This window comes from Mobula hypostoma, chromosome 18, assembly GCF_963921235.1.
Source record: "Mobula hypostoma chromosome 18, sMobHyp1.1, whole genome shotgun sequence".
In the NCBI taxonomy this organism is placed as follows: Eukaryota; Metazoa; Chordata; class Chondrichthyes; order Myliobatiformes; family Myliobatidae; genus Mobula; species Mobula hypostoma.
Window position 1 is genome coordinate 49004738 of NC_086114.1, and position 14316 is coordinate 49019053.

At 44.8% G+C, this 14316-nt stretch overlaps 1 protein-coding gene across 4 annotated transcripts in view; it reads right to left on the reverse strand.

The window, feature by feature from the left end:
• cd276 (CD276 molecule) overlaps positions 1 to 14316 on the reverse strand; it is a 461861-nt gene that overhangs the window by 268724 nt on the left and 178821 nt on the right. For all 4 annotated transcript variants that reach the window (XM_063070222.1, XM_063070220.1, XM_063070221.1 and 1 more), the window contains 2 exons: positions 12985 to 13335; positions 9786 to 10082 (listed from right to left, as the gene is read on the reverse strand). In XM_063070222.1, coding sequence (XP_062926292.1) covers positions 9786 to 10082; positions 12985 to 13335 — 648 coding nt within the window. The remainder of the gene's footprint in view (positions 1 to 9785; positions 10083 to 12984; positions 13336 to 14316) is intronic.

Genomic DNA, 14316 nt, shown 5'->3' on the forward strand with positions numbered 1-14316 from the left:
TCAAATCTAATAAACCAAGGAACATCATCACTTTTGATCAACAGTGTTTCTATCTAATTACTCATTTAAATTTAATTGATTAGAGATGTCCAAAGGTTAAGATAACTTTGTACAGACTTGAAGATGAAGAATCCTTTCAGCTAATCCACCACCGACAAAGTCAAGAAGACCTGTTTTACAAAGTCTTTTTGTGAAGCAGATATTTCTACCTCTATTATTTGTGATGCACTGATCTCTGTGCATTTTGCCAGCAGACTGATTCTGATAACATGCGAGCAAGCTTGGGAAACTAGTGCGAACACAGACATTCCAAAGATACCGGGCAAACTCATGTGGCAATCTCCCAGATGTGCTCCACCACTGGATTTTACATAGTCGCCAGCTATAGGGCAGGGACTTGTACAAATCTCACCAGTCGCTAGATCCGTGAGTCCTTTCACTGTGACAGGAATTTAGAACTGTGCAGAGAAGTACGTTAGTTATATTTTAACATAACTTTCTTTTGCATTTGTTGATTTCATTTTAAATAATTTTAAAATACTCCTGGGACAGACGGCAGCAATGATAAAAAGATCATTTATCCCCAATCTGGGCAGTTTTTCTCTCTCCACTGAGGCTATCTGACCTGCCGGCCGAGTACAGAAAAAGCCCTCCCCACCATTGACCACATTTAATAGAAGCACTGATGTCAACAGTGCTGACCATGCAGACCATGCTCTCTTCCCACTGCTGCCATCGGGAAGACCCTACAGCAGCCTTAGGTCCCACACAACCAGGTTCAGGTAGTTATTACTCTTTCACCATCAGGATACTGAACCAGAGTGGATATCTTCACACACCTCAACACTGAACTGATTCCACAACATATGGACTCACTTTCCGGGACTCTGTAGCTCATGTTTTTAGTGTTGTTTATTTACATTTTTATTAGTATTATTTTATATGTGTTTTTGTATTTGTATGGTTTGTCTTTTGCACATTGTTGGTTAGTCTTTGAGTGAAGATTGTCATCGATTCTGCTGCATTTCTTTGTTCCACTGTGAATGCGTGCAACAAAATGATTCTCAGGGTATTATATGGTGATATACTACTTTAATCGTAAATGTGCTTTGAAATTTGAACTTTGAGAATTTGCAATATTCTCCTCTGTTTTGGAAATCTGGCAAATCACAATCTGTCTCTCACAGTTCCAGTGATGTTTGCTTTACTCGCTCCCATCTGCCCTCGTTCATATTCTCTGTTTACACCTCCTCCAGACAGATCAGGTATGATGAGTAGACATTCGCCTCTCTCCCTTTCACAGCACTAATACATCCATCATCTGGACTCCCTTGTTGTCTGCCCATCTCCGGAACTCACTGTTCTCTCCACCCCTCTGCCAATCAAAACACACTTAAACACAGTAGCCACTTTATTAGGTGTGGGAGTAGAACCCAGCATGGCCCTCGGCTGCTGTAGCCTACCCACTTTAAATTTCAACGTGTTGCGCATTCAGAGATGTTTTTCTGCACGCCACGTAGTTATTTGAGTTACAGTCACCTCCTTTCAGCTTCAACCAGTCTGGCCATTCTCTTCTGACCTCTCTCATTAACTGGCATTTTTCACCCACAGAACTGCCATTCACTAGGTGCTTTTTTTTTCCCTTTTCACACTATTCTCTGCAAACTCTAGAGACTGTTGTGCATGTGAACCCCAGGAGATCAGCAGTACCTGAGACATCCAAACCAGCTCATCTGGCACTAACAATCAAAGTCACTTAGCTCGTATTTCTACCCTGCTCTGATGTTTGATGTGAACAGCAACTGAAGCTCTGTGCCCTTTTATGTGTTGAGTTGCTGCCACATGATTAGCTGATGAGATATCTGTATTAATGAGCAGATATACCTAATAAAATGGCCACTGAATGTATTTTCTCACTCTTCCAGAACTGAATGTCACTGACCTGAAGCCCTAACCATTTTTCTCTCCACTCTCCTACTGTGTATCCCCAGCATTTTCTTGACACCCTTGAAAGCCTTGACAGACCCACCCACATAAGATTCTGCCACTGCTCAGTTTCAGCAAGAAATCTTCACTTACTGGTTGTGAGTATCATCGTTACACAATTTTGTCTACAGTTCAGTAGGAACTGTTTGTCTGATGGTTTCATCTGCAAAATCTGAGCCAATGTAGCCATTCAGCCAACTTGCCTGTATCAGCTCTCGAATTAACTCCACTCCCTATTCATTCACCCAGCTCTGCCAAGCTTTCCATTTAATATATTGTTATTGAAATGCATTGAATATGTTTATACAACCTCTTTAGGAAGTCCCTCCTACAACATTACAACTCTTCTATAAAGAAAACCTCAGATTCTTTCACCAATCACCTCAGTATGATTCTTTTAGTTACTGACCTGCTAGCAGTGACTAAAAGCAGTTTACGTACCTTACACACTGCAAGGTGATAATTTTAGTTCCCCTGCAGAACATGTGAAATAGAAGCAGGAATACACCATTCAGTCACTCTACTGAACAGTAAGTTCACAGCTGGTCTTTTCACTCAGCACTGTGTTCCTATACTCATCCCTTTGATTTTTTTTTAATATCTAAAAGTCTATCAATCTGTATATCTTCTAATGAAGAAATTTCTTCCCACCCTGGTCCTTAATAGTAAGCCATTTAGTTTGTGTCTCCAGGTTATGGATCCAAGTCAAGGATGACATCAATTACATATCTATCAAGCCTCCAAAGAATGTGAAACATATTCTAAATTCAATAGAGAAGTTCTATCCTTTTACAACAAGCCCATCATTCTAGGAATCCATCTGACTAACCTTCATTTCAGTCCATCTATTGCCAGTCTACTCTTCCTTGGTCTGGAGACCAGACCCACACACAACATTTGAGGTCCGGTCTCACCCACATCTCTATATGAATGGAGTGGGACACTTAGCAATGTAGCTTTTCCCTTCCTAAGTGCCTGCTGAACCTGCATGTTCACGTTTAACCTGATCCAACACACACAAAACAGTGGTAATTAGCCAAAACTAAACACTGACTTCAGCCAAACAGCTTTCTTGAAGGTTAATACTTAAAACACTAATCAATCTCTCACTATTACTTTTTACTCCCAGATTTGCAAGGTAGTTCCATTTCTTGTTGTGCTTATTGTGTATTTTATGCCGCACAAGATCCAGAGTAACAATCTGCCACTACCTTGGGTCATCGTTAGAGTTTTCTGAGGCTTCTGAGTTTTTTGATGCTGTGTTTTTTTGTATTCTTTGCATTTTATTGTAATTTTCTGTATTGTTGCATTTCGGGTTTTTATGTGTTTTTGTTAGGTCTTCTCTAGTTTACATTGAAGTTATAATTGTCCTCGATTACTTCCAAATAATTCCCCGAGACTTCACAGAGCGCCAATTAAATACCCTTGGACTTAAGTCATTTATTAGAATAGTTAATTGTAAGCTTGTAATTAGCTTGGAGTTTTATTAAGTGGGCACTTTCGTGCCCTGGAGTGTATTTAAAGTGGTTCAGTTGTCCTGATTCTGGCTGAGTTATCCAAGACCTTGTAAGTTGTACTATTTTGTTTTGTCTCTTTTGTAAATAAAACTCTTCGTTTTGTTTAATCCTCCCAAGTCTCTGTGTGATCCTGCACTTGGGTCCAAGAATACAGCGTGACACAGCCACTTCATTTTCCTTTACTCTTGTGTACTGACAAATGACTCCAAACTATCTTGAATCTGGAATCATGAATCTACGTGCTATTGCTGCAACAAATGTAGTTTATTCCATTACACTGACCGTAGGTGTGCATCTCTTTCACATCTTCATTAAAGGCAAACCATATGCCCAAAATTTCGAAACATATGGCGATGCTGAGAGTTCCTTACACAGCAGAGATAAATGCTTCCAATTTATGGAATAAGCTGCCAGCAAGAGTGGTTAAGGCACATATATTAATAATATTTAAAACAAACTTGGACAGGTACAAGGATTTGAAAGGTTTCGAGGGACAGAGGCCAAATGTGGGCAAATGGGACTAGCTTATTAAATGAATCCTGCCCAGCTTTGCCCCGGTTGGATGGTAGGCCTTGTTTCTGTGCTGTACGATTCTACATGTTTTTTAAGAAAGTAATCAGTAATTGGGGAGGTTTTGTTGAAAGATTTTAGGGGCCAATCTACTAATGGATCTACTGGAAGTGTGCTGTAACTGGGTTGATGTCTGAGGGGAGATTATGGCTTTGCCCTCTGCTCAGTAGAGTTCTAGCTGCTGCTGAGGTCTTTACAGGTCAGGGACAGCAACTTGTCTCTCATGCTGGATATCTGCCCAGGTGCAGGGAAGCCAATTCAAGCATGGCAGCCAATTGAAATCAAAGGGGGATGAGATACAAATGAAAGAAGAAGATTCAAAATAAAATTTATTATCAAAGGATGTATAAATAATACAGCCTTGAGATTTGTTTGCTCACAGGTAGCCACAAAGCTAAGAAACCTGAAAGAAACCAATTAAAGAAAAAAAAAGTAAAAATAAAAATAAAAGCCCAACACCCAGTAAGCAAGAAAAAAAAGTACAAATCATGCAAACAAGTGAAGCAAATAACAGCGTTCTGAACCAAAATTGAGTCCTCAGATCCAAATAGGGTTGCCAACTTTCTCACTCCCAAATAAGGGACAAAAGTAGCAGTCAAATACGGGACACGTGTTTACCCCGAGAAAGACTACCATGACCATGAAGCCTTGTGCGGGCACCTGTGTGCGCATGCGTGACGTGTGCATGCATGTACATACCGATTTCTTTCCCACAAATCGGCTTTGCCTTCATCTTCCCGACTATACATTACATACATTATTTCTACTTTATATAGGCTGTGTATTTATCATATCATTCCTGCTTTTACTATATGTTAGTGTTATTTTAGGTTTTATGGTATGTTATTGGTATGATTTGGTAGGTTATCTTTTGGGTCTGGGAACGCTCAAAAATTTTTCCCATATAAATTAATGGCAATTGTTTCTGCGCTTTATGCCATTTCGGCTTACGAACAGTTTCATAGGAACACTCTAACTTAGTGGGGGAAATACGGAACAAGGGCGGTCCCGTATGGGACAAACCAATTTAGCCCGATATACGGGATGTCCTGGCTAATACGGGACAGCTGGCAACCCTAGATCCGAACCCCAGAGCAGCCTCACTTATCAGTCCATCATATTAGTGGGCATGGAGCACAACAGCCGGGGCAGACTTCATAGCCTCAGCTCCATGGAGAGAGGAGTGAGCATTGCACAGAACAAGCGAAATCGGCTCCTGCCTCGGATCCCAACACCCCATCTCTGCACTCTATCTGGGCCAGTGTTTAAATTGACCAAATAATGGAACAGCATAAAACTTGAGGTACAGAGTTATAAAGAGGGGTTGAGAAGCCAGGACTTAGTTTATTGAAGTGTAGGAGAATGACGGCGAACTTACAGAAGTGTCTAAAGTCATGAGGGCCACAGACAGGGTGAATGCACACTATCTTTTCCCAGAATTAAGAACCAGGCAACATTGGTTTAAAGTGAATGGGGAGATTTAAAGGGAATGTAAGGAGTAATTTTTTGCACACAGAGAGTGATTAGTGTACTGAATGGGCTGCCAGAGGAAGTTGTTGATGCAGGTACATCAACAACATTTAAAAGGCACTTAGACAGCTGCATAGATCAAGTAAAGTCAAGTCAAGTCACTTTTAATGTAATTTCGACCATAACTGCTGGTACAGTACACAATAAAAATGAGACAACGTTTTTCAGGACCATGGTGCTACATGAACAATACAAAAACTACACTGAACTACGTAAAAAAACAACACGAAACTACACTAGACTACAGACCTACCCAGGACTGCACAAAACAGTGCAGGCATTACAATAAATAATGAACAAGACAATAGGCACAGTAGAGGGCAGTAGGTTGGTGTCAGTCCAGGCTCTGGGTATTGAGGAGTCTGATGGCTTGGGGGAAGAAACTGTTACATAGTCTGGTCATGAGAGCCCAAATGCTTCGGTGCCTTTTGCCAGATGGCAGGAGGGAGAAGAGTTTATATGAGGGGTGCCTGGGGTCCTTCATAATGCTGTTTGCTTTGTGGATGCAGCGTGTGGTGTAAATGTCTGTAATGGCAGGAAGAGAGACCCCAATGATCTTCTCAGCTGACCTCACTATCCACTGCAGGGTCTTGCGATCTGAGATGGTGCAATTTCCGAACCAGGCAGTGATGCAGCTGCTCAGGATGCTCTCAATACAACCTCTGTAGAATGTGGTGAGGATGGTGGGTGGGAAATGGACTTTTCTCAGTCTTCGCAGAAAGTAGAGACGCTGCTGGGCTTTCTTGGCTATGGAGCTGGTGTTGAGGGACCAGCTGAGATGCTCCGCCAGGTGAAATCCAAGAAATTTGGTGCTCTTAACGATCTCTATGGAGGAGTCGTTGATGTTCAGCAGAGAGTGGTTGCTCTGTGTCCTCCTGAAGTCAACAACCATCTCTTTTGTTTTGTTCACATTCAGAGACAGGTTGTTGGCTCTGCACCAGTCCATTAGCCGCTGCACCTCCTCTCTGTATGCTGACTCATCATTCTTGCTGATGAGACCCACCACGGTCGTGTCATCAGCGAATCTGATGATGTGGTTTGAGCTGTGTGTTGCAGCACAGTCGTGGGTCAGCAGAGTGAAGAGCAGTGGACTGAGCACACAGCCCCGGGGCATGATGGTGTTGGAGATGCTGCTTCCAATCCGGACTGACTGAGGTCTCCCAGTCAGGAAGTCTAAGATCTAGTTGCAGAGGGAGGTGTACAGGCCCAGTAGGCTCAGCTTTCCAATCAGTTTCTGAGGAATGATTGTGTTGAATGCTGAACTGAAGTCTATGAACAGCATTTGAACATACGTGTCTTTTTTGTCCAGGTGGGTTAGGGCCAGGTGGAGGGTGATGGCAATGGCGTCGTCTGTTGAACAGTTGGGATGGTACACGAACTGCAGGCATCATGGCGAGCCTCTCGAAACACTTCATGATGATGGATATGAGCGCAACGGGACGGTAGTCATTGAGGCAGGATACTGAAGACTTCTTTGGCACTGGAACGATGGTGGCGGCCTTGAAGCACGTAGGAACGATGGCACTGCTCAGGGAGATGTTGAAGATGTCAATGAGAATCTCAGCTAGCTGGTCTGCACATCTTCTAAGCACTCTGCCAGGAATATTGTCTGGTCCAGCAGCCTTCCGTGGGTTGACCCTGCGCAGGGTTCTCCTCACATCGGCCACGGTAAGACACAGCACCTGGTCATTTGGAGGAGGGGTGGTCTTCCTCGCCGCCACGTCATTTTCCACCTCAAAACGAGCGTAGAAGTTATTCAACGCATCTGGGAGGGAGGCATCACCAGTACAGGCAGGTGGTGGTATCTTGTAATTGGTGATGTCCTGAATGCCCTTCCACATGCGCTGCGTGTCTCCGCTGTCCTGGAAGTGGCTGTGGATTCGCTGGGCGTGTGCACGCTTTGCCTCTCTGATGGCCCGGGACAGTTTGGCCCTCACTGTTTTTAGGGCTGCCTTGTCACGTGCTCTGAAGGCGGAGTCTCAGGTCCTCAGCAGTGCACACACCTCCGCAGTCATCCATGGCTTCTGGTTTGCGCGTATAGTGATGGTCTTTGCCACAGTGACTTCATCGATGCACTTGCTAATGTAGCTAGTCACTGATGCCATGTACTCCTCTAAGTTGGTAGAGTCGCCATCGGTTGCAGCCTCCCTGAACATGTGCCAGTCAGTGTGCTCAAAGCAGTCTTGAAGAGCAGAGATGGCTACTGCTGGCCAGGTTTTCACCTGCTTCTGAACTGGTCTGGAGCGCCTGATGAGCGGTCTATATGCTGGGATTAGCATGATGGGAAAAGCTCAGAGCGATATGGGTCAAATGTGGGACATGGACTAGCTCAGCTGGGAATCTTGGTTGCCATGGACCACAGAGGTGAAGAGCCTGTTTCAGCACTGTACAGTCTATGAAATCTTAGATTGCATTAGAGATTGTGTGTGTATGTGTTTACATGTTTATTTTAGCATTTTAATCATGGACGTATATCAACTTTGCATACAGTTTTACATTTTTATCATTATAAACCTCCAAGGCCGTACGCAAGTTTGCTGATGCAACCACTATTATTGGGCGAATCTTGGGTGGTGAAGTATCAGCATAAGGGAGCAAAATAGGACACATGGATGAGTGGTGCCTCAACAACATAGTCATAGTCATAATTTACTAATCCCGGGGGAAACAACAACCTCTCACTGAACACCAGCAAAGCTGCAGAACCGATGGTTGACTTAGGAAGGGAAAATAGCCAAATGAACTAGAGGTGGAGATGCTGAACAGCTTTAAGCTCCTGGACACTAACACCTGTCCTTGTCCTTGTCCAGTACATAAATACAATCACGCAGAAAGCGCACCAGCGGGTTTACATTCTTAGAAAACTTAGAAGGTTCAATGAATACAGTCAAACTTCTGCATATGTACTGCCGAAAATATCCCGGCTGGTGACCTCCTGGTCTGGGATGGCGATTCAAATGCACAAAAACCTAAGAAGCTGCAGGTGGTAGTGGGCTCCATCCAATACATCACAGGCACGTTCCTCCCCCACTCTTGTAGAATCTACGAGGTATTGCTTCAAGAAGGCAACACCTATCATCAAAGATCCCGACCATCCAAACGCTGCTGTCTTCACACAGGCAGGAGGTATTGAAGCCTGAAGTCCCAATCACCAGGTTCAACAGCAATTACTTCCCTTCAACCATTCAGATCTTGAACCAGCTTTCACATCCCTAATCACTACCTCAGTACACCAACATAATGACCACTTTAAATACAATTGGACTTCTTTTTTCTTCTAATTGTGCCCTTTCTTGTATAATTTGTTGATCCCCTCCACTCCATCCACCAAAAGCGAAACTTCCCCGTGGCCAAACATTTTAATTCCAATTCCGATTCCCATTTCCATTCCGATATGTGCCATGATGAGCCCACACTCAGGGTAGAGGAGCACCACCTTATTTTCCATCTGGATAACCTCCAACCTGAATGGCATGAAAATCAAGTTCTCCTTCCAGTAAAAAAAAATTCCCTCACCCTCCCCTCTTCTTCTATTTCCTTCTCTGGCCTCTGACCTCCTCAGCTACCTATCACCTCCCCCTGCATACCCTCCTCCTTCCCGTTCTCCTATAGTCCACTCTCCTCTCCTTTCAGATTCCTTCCTCTCCAGCTCTTTACCTTTCCTACCCACCTGGTTTCACATATCACCTTCCAGTTGTCCACCTTCCCCTCCCCCACCATTTTATTCTGGCATCTTCCCCCTTCCTTTCCAGTCCTGAAGAAGGAACTCAGCTGAGACACTGTCTGCTTATTCATTTCCATAGATGCTACCTGACCTGCGCTGAGTTCCACCAGCATTCTGTGTGTGTGTTGCCCTGTATAATTAATGTTTTAATGTATGACTTCCTTGGGAATGTTGCATTAGTGATGCTCTGTGCTGAGATGAAGCTGCAAGTAGGTTTTTCATTCCAACTGCTGAAACATGTACAGTAGTTGTGTACATGACAATAGACTGAATATCGACTATTTTGGCATTCCATAAGTGTAGATGCTCTGAATTACTCTGATAATCTGGAAGCCAAGCCACTCTAGAATGAAAAATATGGGCCAGCAATCTCAGGCACCGGACCTGGCAACACACTTGTAAGGTGTTTTCCCCTCCAATGAACAGCAGACTTCAAATTGCTGAGACGTAGGACTGACCTGTAATAGTAGCCGAAGTCAATGACTCCTCGTTCAGCAGCTCATTCCTCACCATGCAACTATACGTGCTGTTTGGCTCCAGTATCACCCGGATCACACTGTGCACTTCAAACAGGCCCTCCTCATTGGCCACCTGCGACGTCGTGATGTTCTCAGTGATGTTGCTCCCTTTCCCATCGAGCCACTGGACCGTTGCCGGCGGGTATCCCCCTGAGGAATGGCAAGCGATGGCCACCTCATCACCAGGCTTCAGATCTTTGCGGGGCTCCAGTTGAAGGTTGGGCTTGGAGTAAGAGGCTGAAATAATGAAAGAGTTAGGAGTATCAGCAGCGTGAAAACTGTGCATCTGTAATTTGCTTTCTGAGAATCATAAACAGGCCCTTCAGTGTCTACACCAACCATCAACCACCCAATTACAATAATCCTACATCAGGAACACAGAGTACAGCACAGGAACAGACCCCTTGGCCCACAATATTGGGCAAACTAATTAAGCTATTGACACCTACTCCTTTTTGTCTATACATGGTCCATATGCCTCCATTCTCCACACATATCTCTTAAGCACCTCTATCATATCTTTCTCCATTACCAACACTGGTGGTGCATTCCAGGCACCTACCACTCTCCTTTGAAGAACTGATCTGAGCATCCCCTTTGGATTTACCCTCTCACACCTTACAAGTATCCCCTCTAGTATTAGATATTTTGTCCCTGGGACATGTGCAGGACATTTCTCACTGGCAGACTTAATATGAAATGAAGCATCCTCAATATTATCAGGCCCTCACCAAATGGCGGATTGGAGCAGTGTTTAACAAGTTTCTCAAAACAAAGTGTGCCCACAACAGTGGATCCAACTTGAGCTTTATGCACCATATTCCCCCTTGGCTTGCTGTGCTTTCACTCATGGTGAAAACATGTACCACATCACAAACACAAGGCGTTCTGCAAATCACGGAAATCCTGAGCTACACCAAACATGCTGGAGGAAGTCAGCAAGTCAGGTGGCATCGATGGAGGGGAATAAGCAGTTGATGTTTTGGGCTGGAACCCTTCATCAGGTCTAGAATGGAAGGGGGCAGAAGCCAGAATAAAAAGGTGAGGGGAGTGGGAGGTTAGCACAATGCCATTACAGCGCAGGGCATTTCAGAATTCAGAGTTCAATACCAGCACTGTCTGCAAGGAGATGGTGGGTTCTCCACATGAACCGCTGGTTTCCTACCACAGTTCAAAGTCATATGGTTAGTAGGTCAACTGGTCACTGTAAATTGTCCTGTGATTAGACTAGTGTTGAGCAGGTGGACTGCTGAGCAGGGTGGCTTGTTGGGCTGGAAGGGCTTGTGCCCTGCTGTATTTCTAAATAAATAAAATACAAACTGGCAAGGAACTGGTGAGGCCAGGTGAGGGGGAAGGGGGATGTGTGGGGGAGGGGAAGGAGAAATTAGTGAGACCAGGTGAGGGGGAAGGGGGATGTGTAGGAGAGGGTAGAGAGGAATCGGTGAGACCAGTTGAGGGAGAAGGGGGATGTGTGGGGGAGGGTAGAGAGGAATCACTGAGACCAGTGAGGAGGAAGGGGGATGTGTGGGAGAGGGGAAGGGGAAATTGGTGAGACCAGGTGAGGGGGAAGGGGGTGTGCGAGGGAGGGGAAGAGGGGAATAGGTGAGACCAGGTGAGGAGGAAGGGTGGAGTCAGGGGGTCACATTGGGGAAAGGGGATGTGTGAGGGAGGGATGCTGAAGTAAGAAGCTGGGACAGGATTGGTGAAAGAGGTAAAGGAGTGAAGAAGAAGGAATCTAATAGGAGCAGACAATGGTCCATGGAGAAGGGAACCAGAGGAAGGTGATGGCATGTTAGGAGAAGAGAAGGGGGGGCGAGGGTAACCAGAATGGGGAATGGAGAAAGAGGAGGGAGGGGGGAGAAATTACCACAAGTTGGAGAAATTGATACTTATGCCACCCAGGTTGGAGACTACCCAGGCGGAACATTAGGGTTGCTCCTCGAACCTGAATTTGGCCTCATTATGTCAACAGAGGAAGCTATGGACAGACATGTCAAAACAGGAATGAGAAGTCAAATTGACATGGAAGGGAGAATTTTACTCACAGTGGGTGCTGAACCCTAATAGCTAAAGTTTGTATTATTGTTTTGCACTTATCGCTGTACTTATTGATAACATGTACTTGTTTAATCTGGGAACTTCACAGCTAGGAGCTTTATTGCATCCTCGTGCATATGAAGATAAACTAATCTGATCTGATAAAGGACTGGTCCTGGCAAGAGCACGTGCTGAGCAGGAAACCACTGACGCCTGGTGTAGCCAAAGCAGGGAATCTGTGAGGAAGGACTGCAGTCTAGGATCCTGCCATGACTGGGCACTGGGGTGGGGAGGTTGTTGGGTCCTATGTGACAGCCTCTCAAACGCTTAGTGGATGCAATGAAAAGGAAGCACACGTGTATATAGAATGTATTGATTTGATGATAAAATTAATCTGTGCACTGATACGCACTGATTGTCTTGCATTTCCTGTGTACACACTCAGTGGCCTCTTAATTTTGTACCTCCAGTACACTTGTGATCTTCTGCTGCTGTAGCCCACCCACTTCAAGCTTCGACGTGTTGTGCATTCAGGGATGGTCTTCTGCACACCACTGTTGTAACACGTGGTTATTTGAGTTACTGTCGCCTTCCTGTCAGTTTGAAACAGTCTGGCAATTCTCATTTAACCTCACTCATTGACAAGGCACTTTCGTCCACAGAACAGCCGCTCACTGGATTGTCTTTTTTTAGTTTTTCACACCGTTCTCTGTAAACTCTAGAGACTGCTGCGCGTGAAAATCCCAGGAGACCAGCAGATTCTGAGATACTCAAACTGGCATCAACCATCATTCCACGGTCAAGGTAATTTAGATCACATTTCTTCCCCTTTCTGATATTTGGTCTGAACAACAAGTGAACTTCGTGACCATGACTGCGTGCTTTTATGCATTGAGATGTAGCCACATGATTGGCTGATTCGATATCAGCACTCATGAGCAGGTGTAGAGGTGTGCCTAATAAAGTGGCCACTGAGGGTACTTCAATGATAAAAATATACTCTTGAATTAAAAAGCACGGGCTAGTGATGAAAGCAAGAATAAGAATGGTTGGTTGGGAACTGATCGAGGTCAGTAAATTGTTCTAATGAACAACAGGGTACCTGCGAGTTGGAGCATGATGGGAGCGCTGTTGTGGTCTTTAATTCGAACAAAGCAGGTGAAGCTGCCTTCATCCTCAATCCTCACGTGCCTCAGGAGTAAGGAGGCATTCCCTTTGTCCAGCTCCTCCAGGAAGAGGGCTGTCCTGTTCACAAAGCTGTCTTCCTGGTCGCTCTGCGTGTTCTGTTGGTGGGAGAAGGTGTGCACCATGGTTCGAGTCTCGGTCAGCTGCCATATGACACTGAGGTCACTGAGGGAAAAGTTGCCCTCTGCTGTGAAAGAGCAGTTCAGGGTGACATCCTTCCCATATCTGGCAATCACAGGAAATTCGGGAACTTGGATCTCCAAAGCTCCTGGAAGAAATCAAAGTGAATAAGTATGAGAAGTCTGCTGACTGTATCTTCAAGTGTGAGTCATAGTGATAAGAATACTGCGCAGGAACATGCCCTTCAGCCCACGATGTTATGCTGAACTCATTAAACTAGTTATTAAATACCCAACTAAATTATAACAGGTTTCCGCATGCACAATGTCCATATGCCTCCTGCATATTCATCTGCCTATCTAAGAGCCTCGTAAACACTTGTGTCACATTTGCCTCCACTACCACCCTGACAGCATATTCAGGACACTCATCACCCTCTGTGTAAAGGACTGTGGTCCGCACATCTCCTTTGAACTTTCCCCCTCTCACCTTAAATGTATGCCCTCGAGCTTTAGATATTTTGACCATGGGATAAAGAGACTTGCTATCTACTCTATATATGCCTCTCTTAATCTTTTAAACTTCTGTCAGGTCTCACCTCAGCCCATGTTTGTGCAACTCTTCCTCTGGCAAATGCACTCTAATGCTGGCAGCATCCTGCTAAACCTCTTCTGTCCCCTTGGCACAGCTTCCACACAATGGGGCGATCAGAATTGAATGCAGAACTCCAGAGGCAGCCTGACAGTTTCCCAGTGAGGACAACTTGACTCACCTCAACACTGAACTGCTTCCACACATATGGACACATTCTCAAGGAATTTACAACCATGTTCTCAATATTATTCATTTCCTTACAGTACTGTACAAAAGTCTTCAGCACATATATATTGCTAGGGTACCTAAGACTTTTGCACAGTACTGCATTTGTCAACATGAAGCAGACAGCGAGTTTGTAAATCTGGCAGGAGCAAGGATGTTGGGAAAGGTAATGGTGGAGCACCACAGCAGGGGTGTGAGACAGGGGGCAGAGAAGGAGTGCCAGGGACGGTAGGGAGGGTTGGAGTATCACAGGAACCAGCCTCCCTTCTATGGACTCTGTTTAAACCTTTCAGTGCCTCAGTTAAGCAGC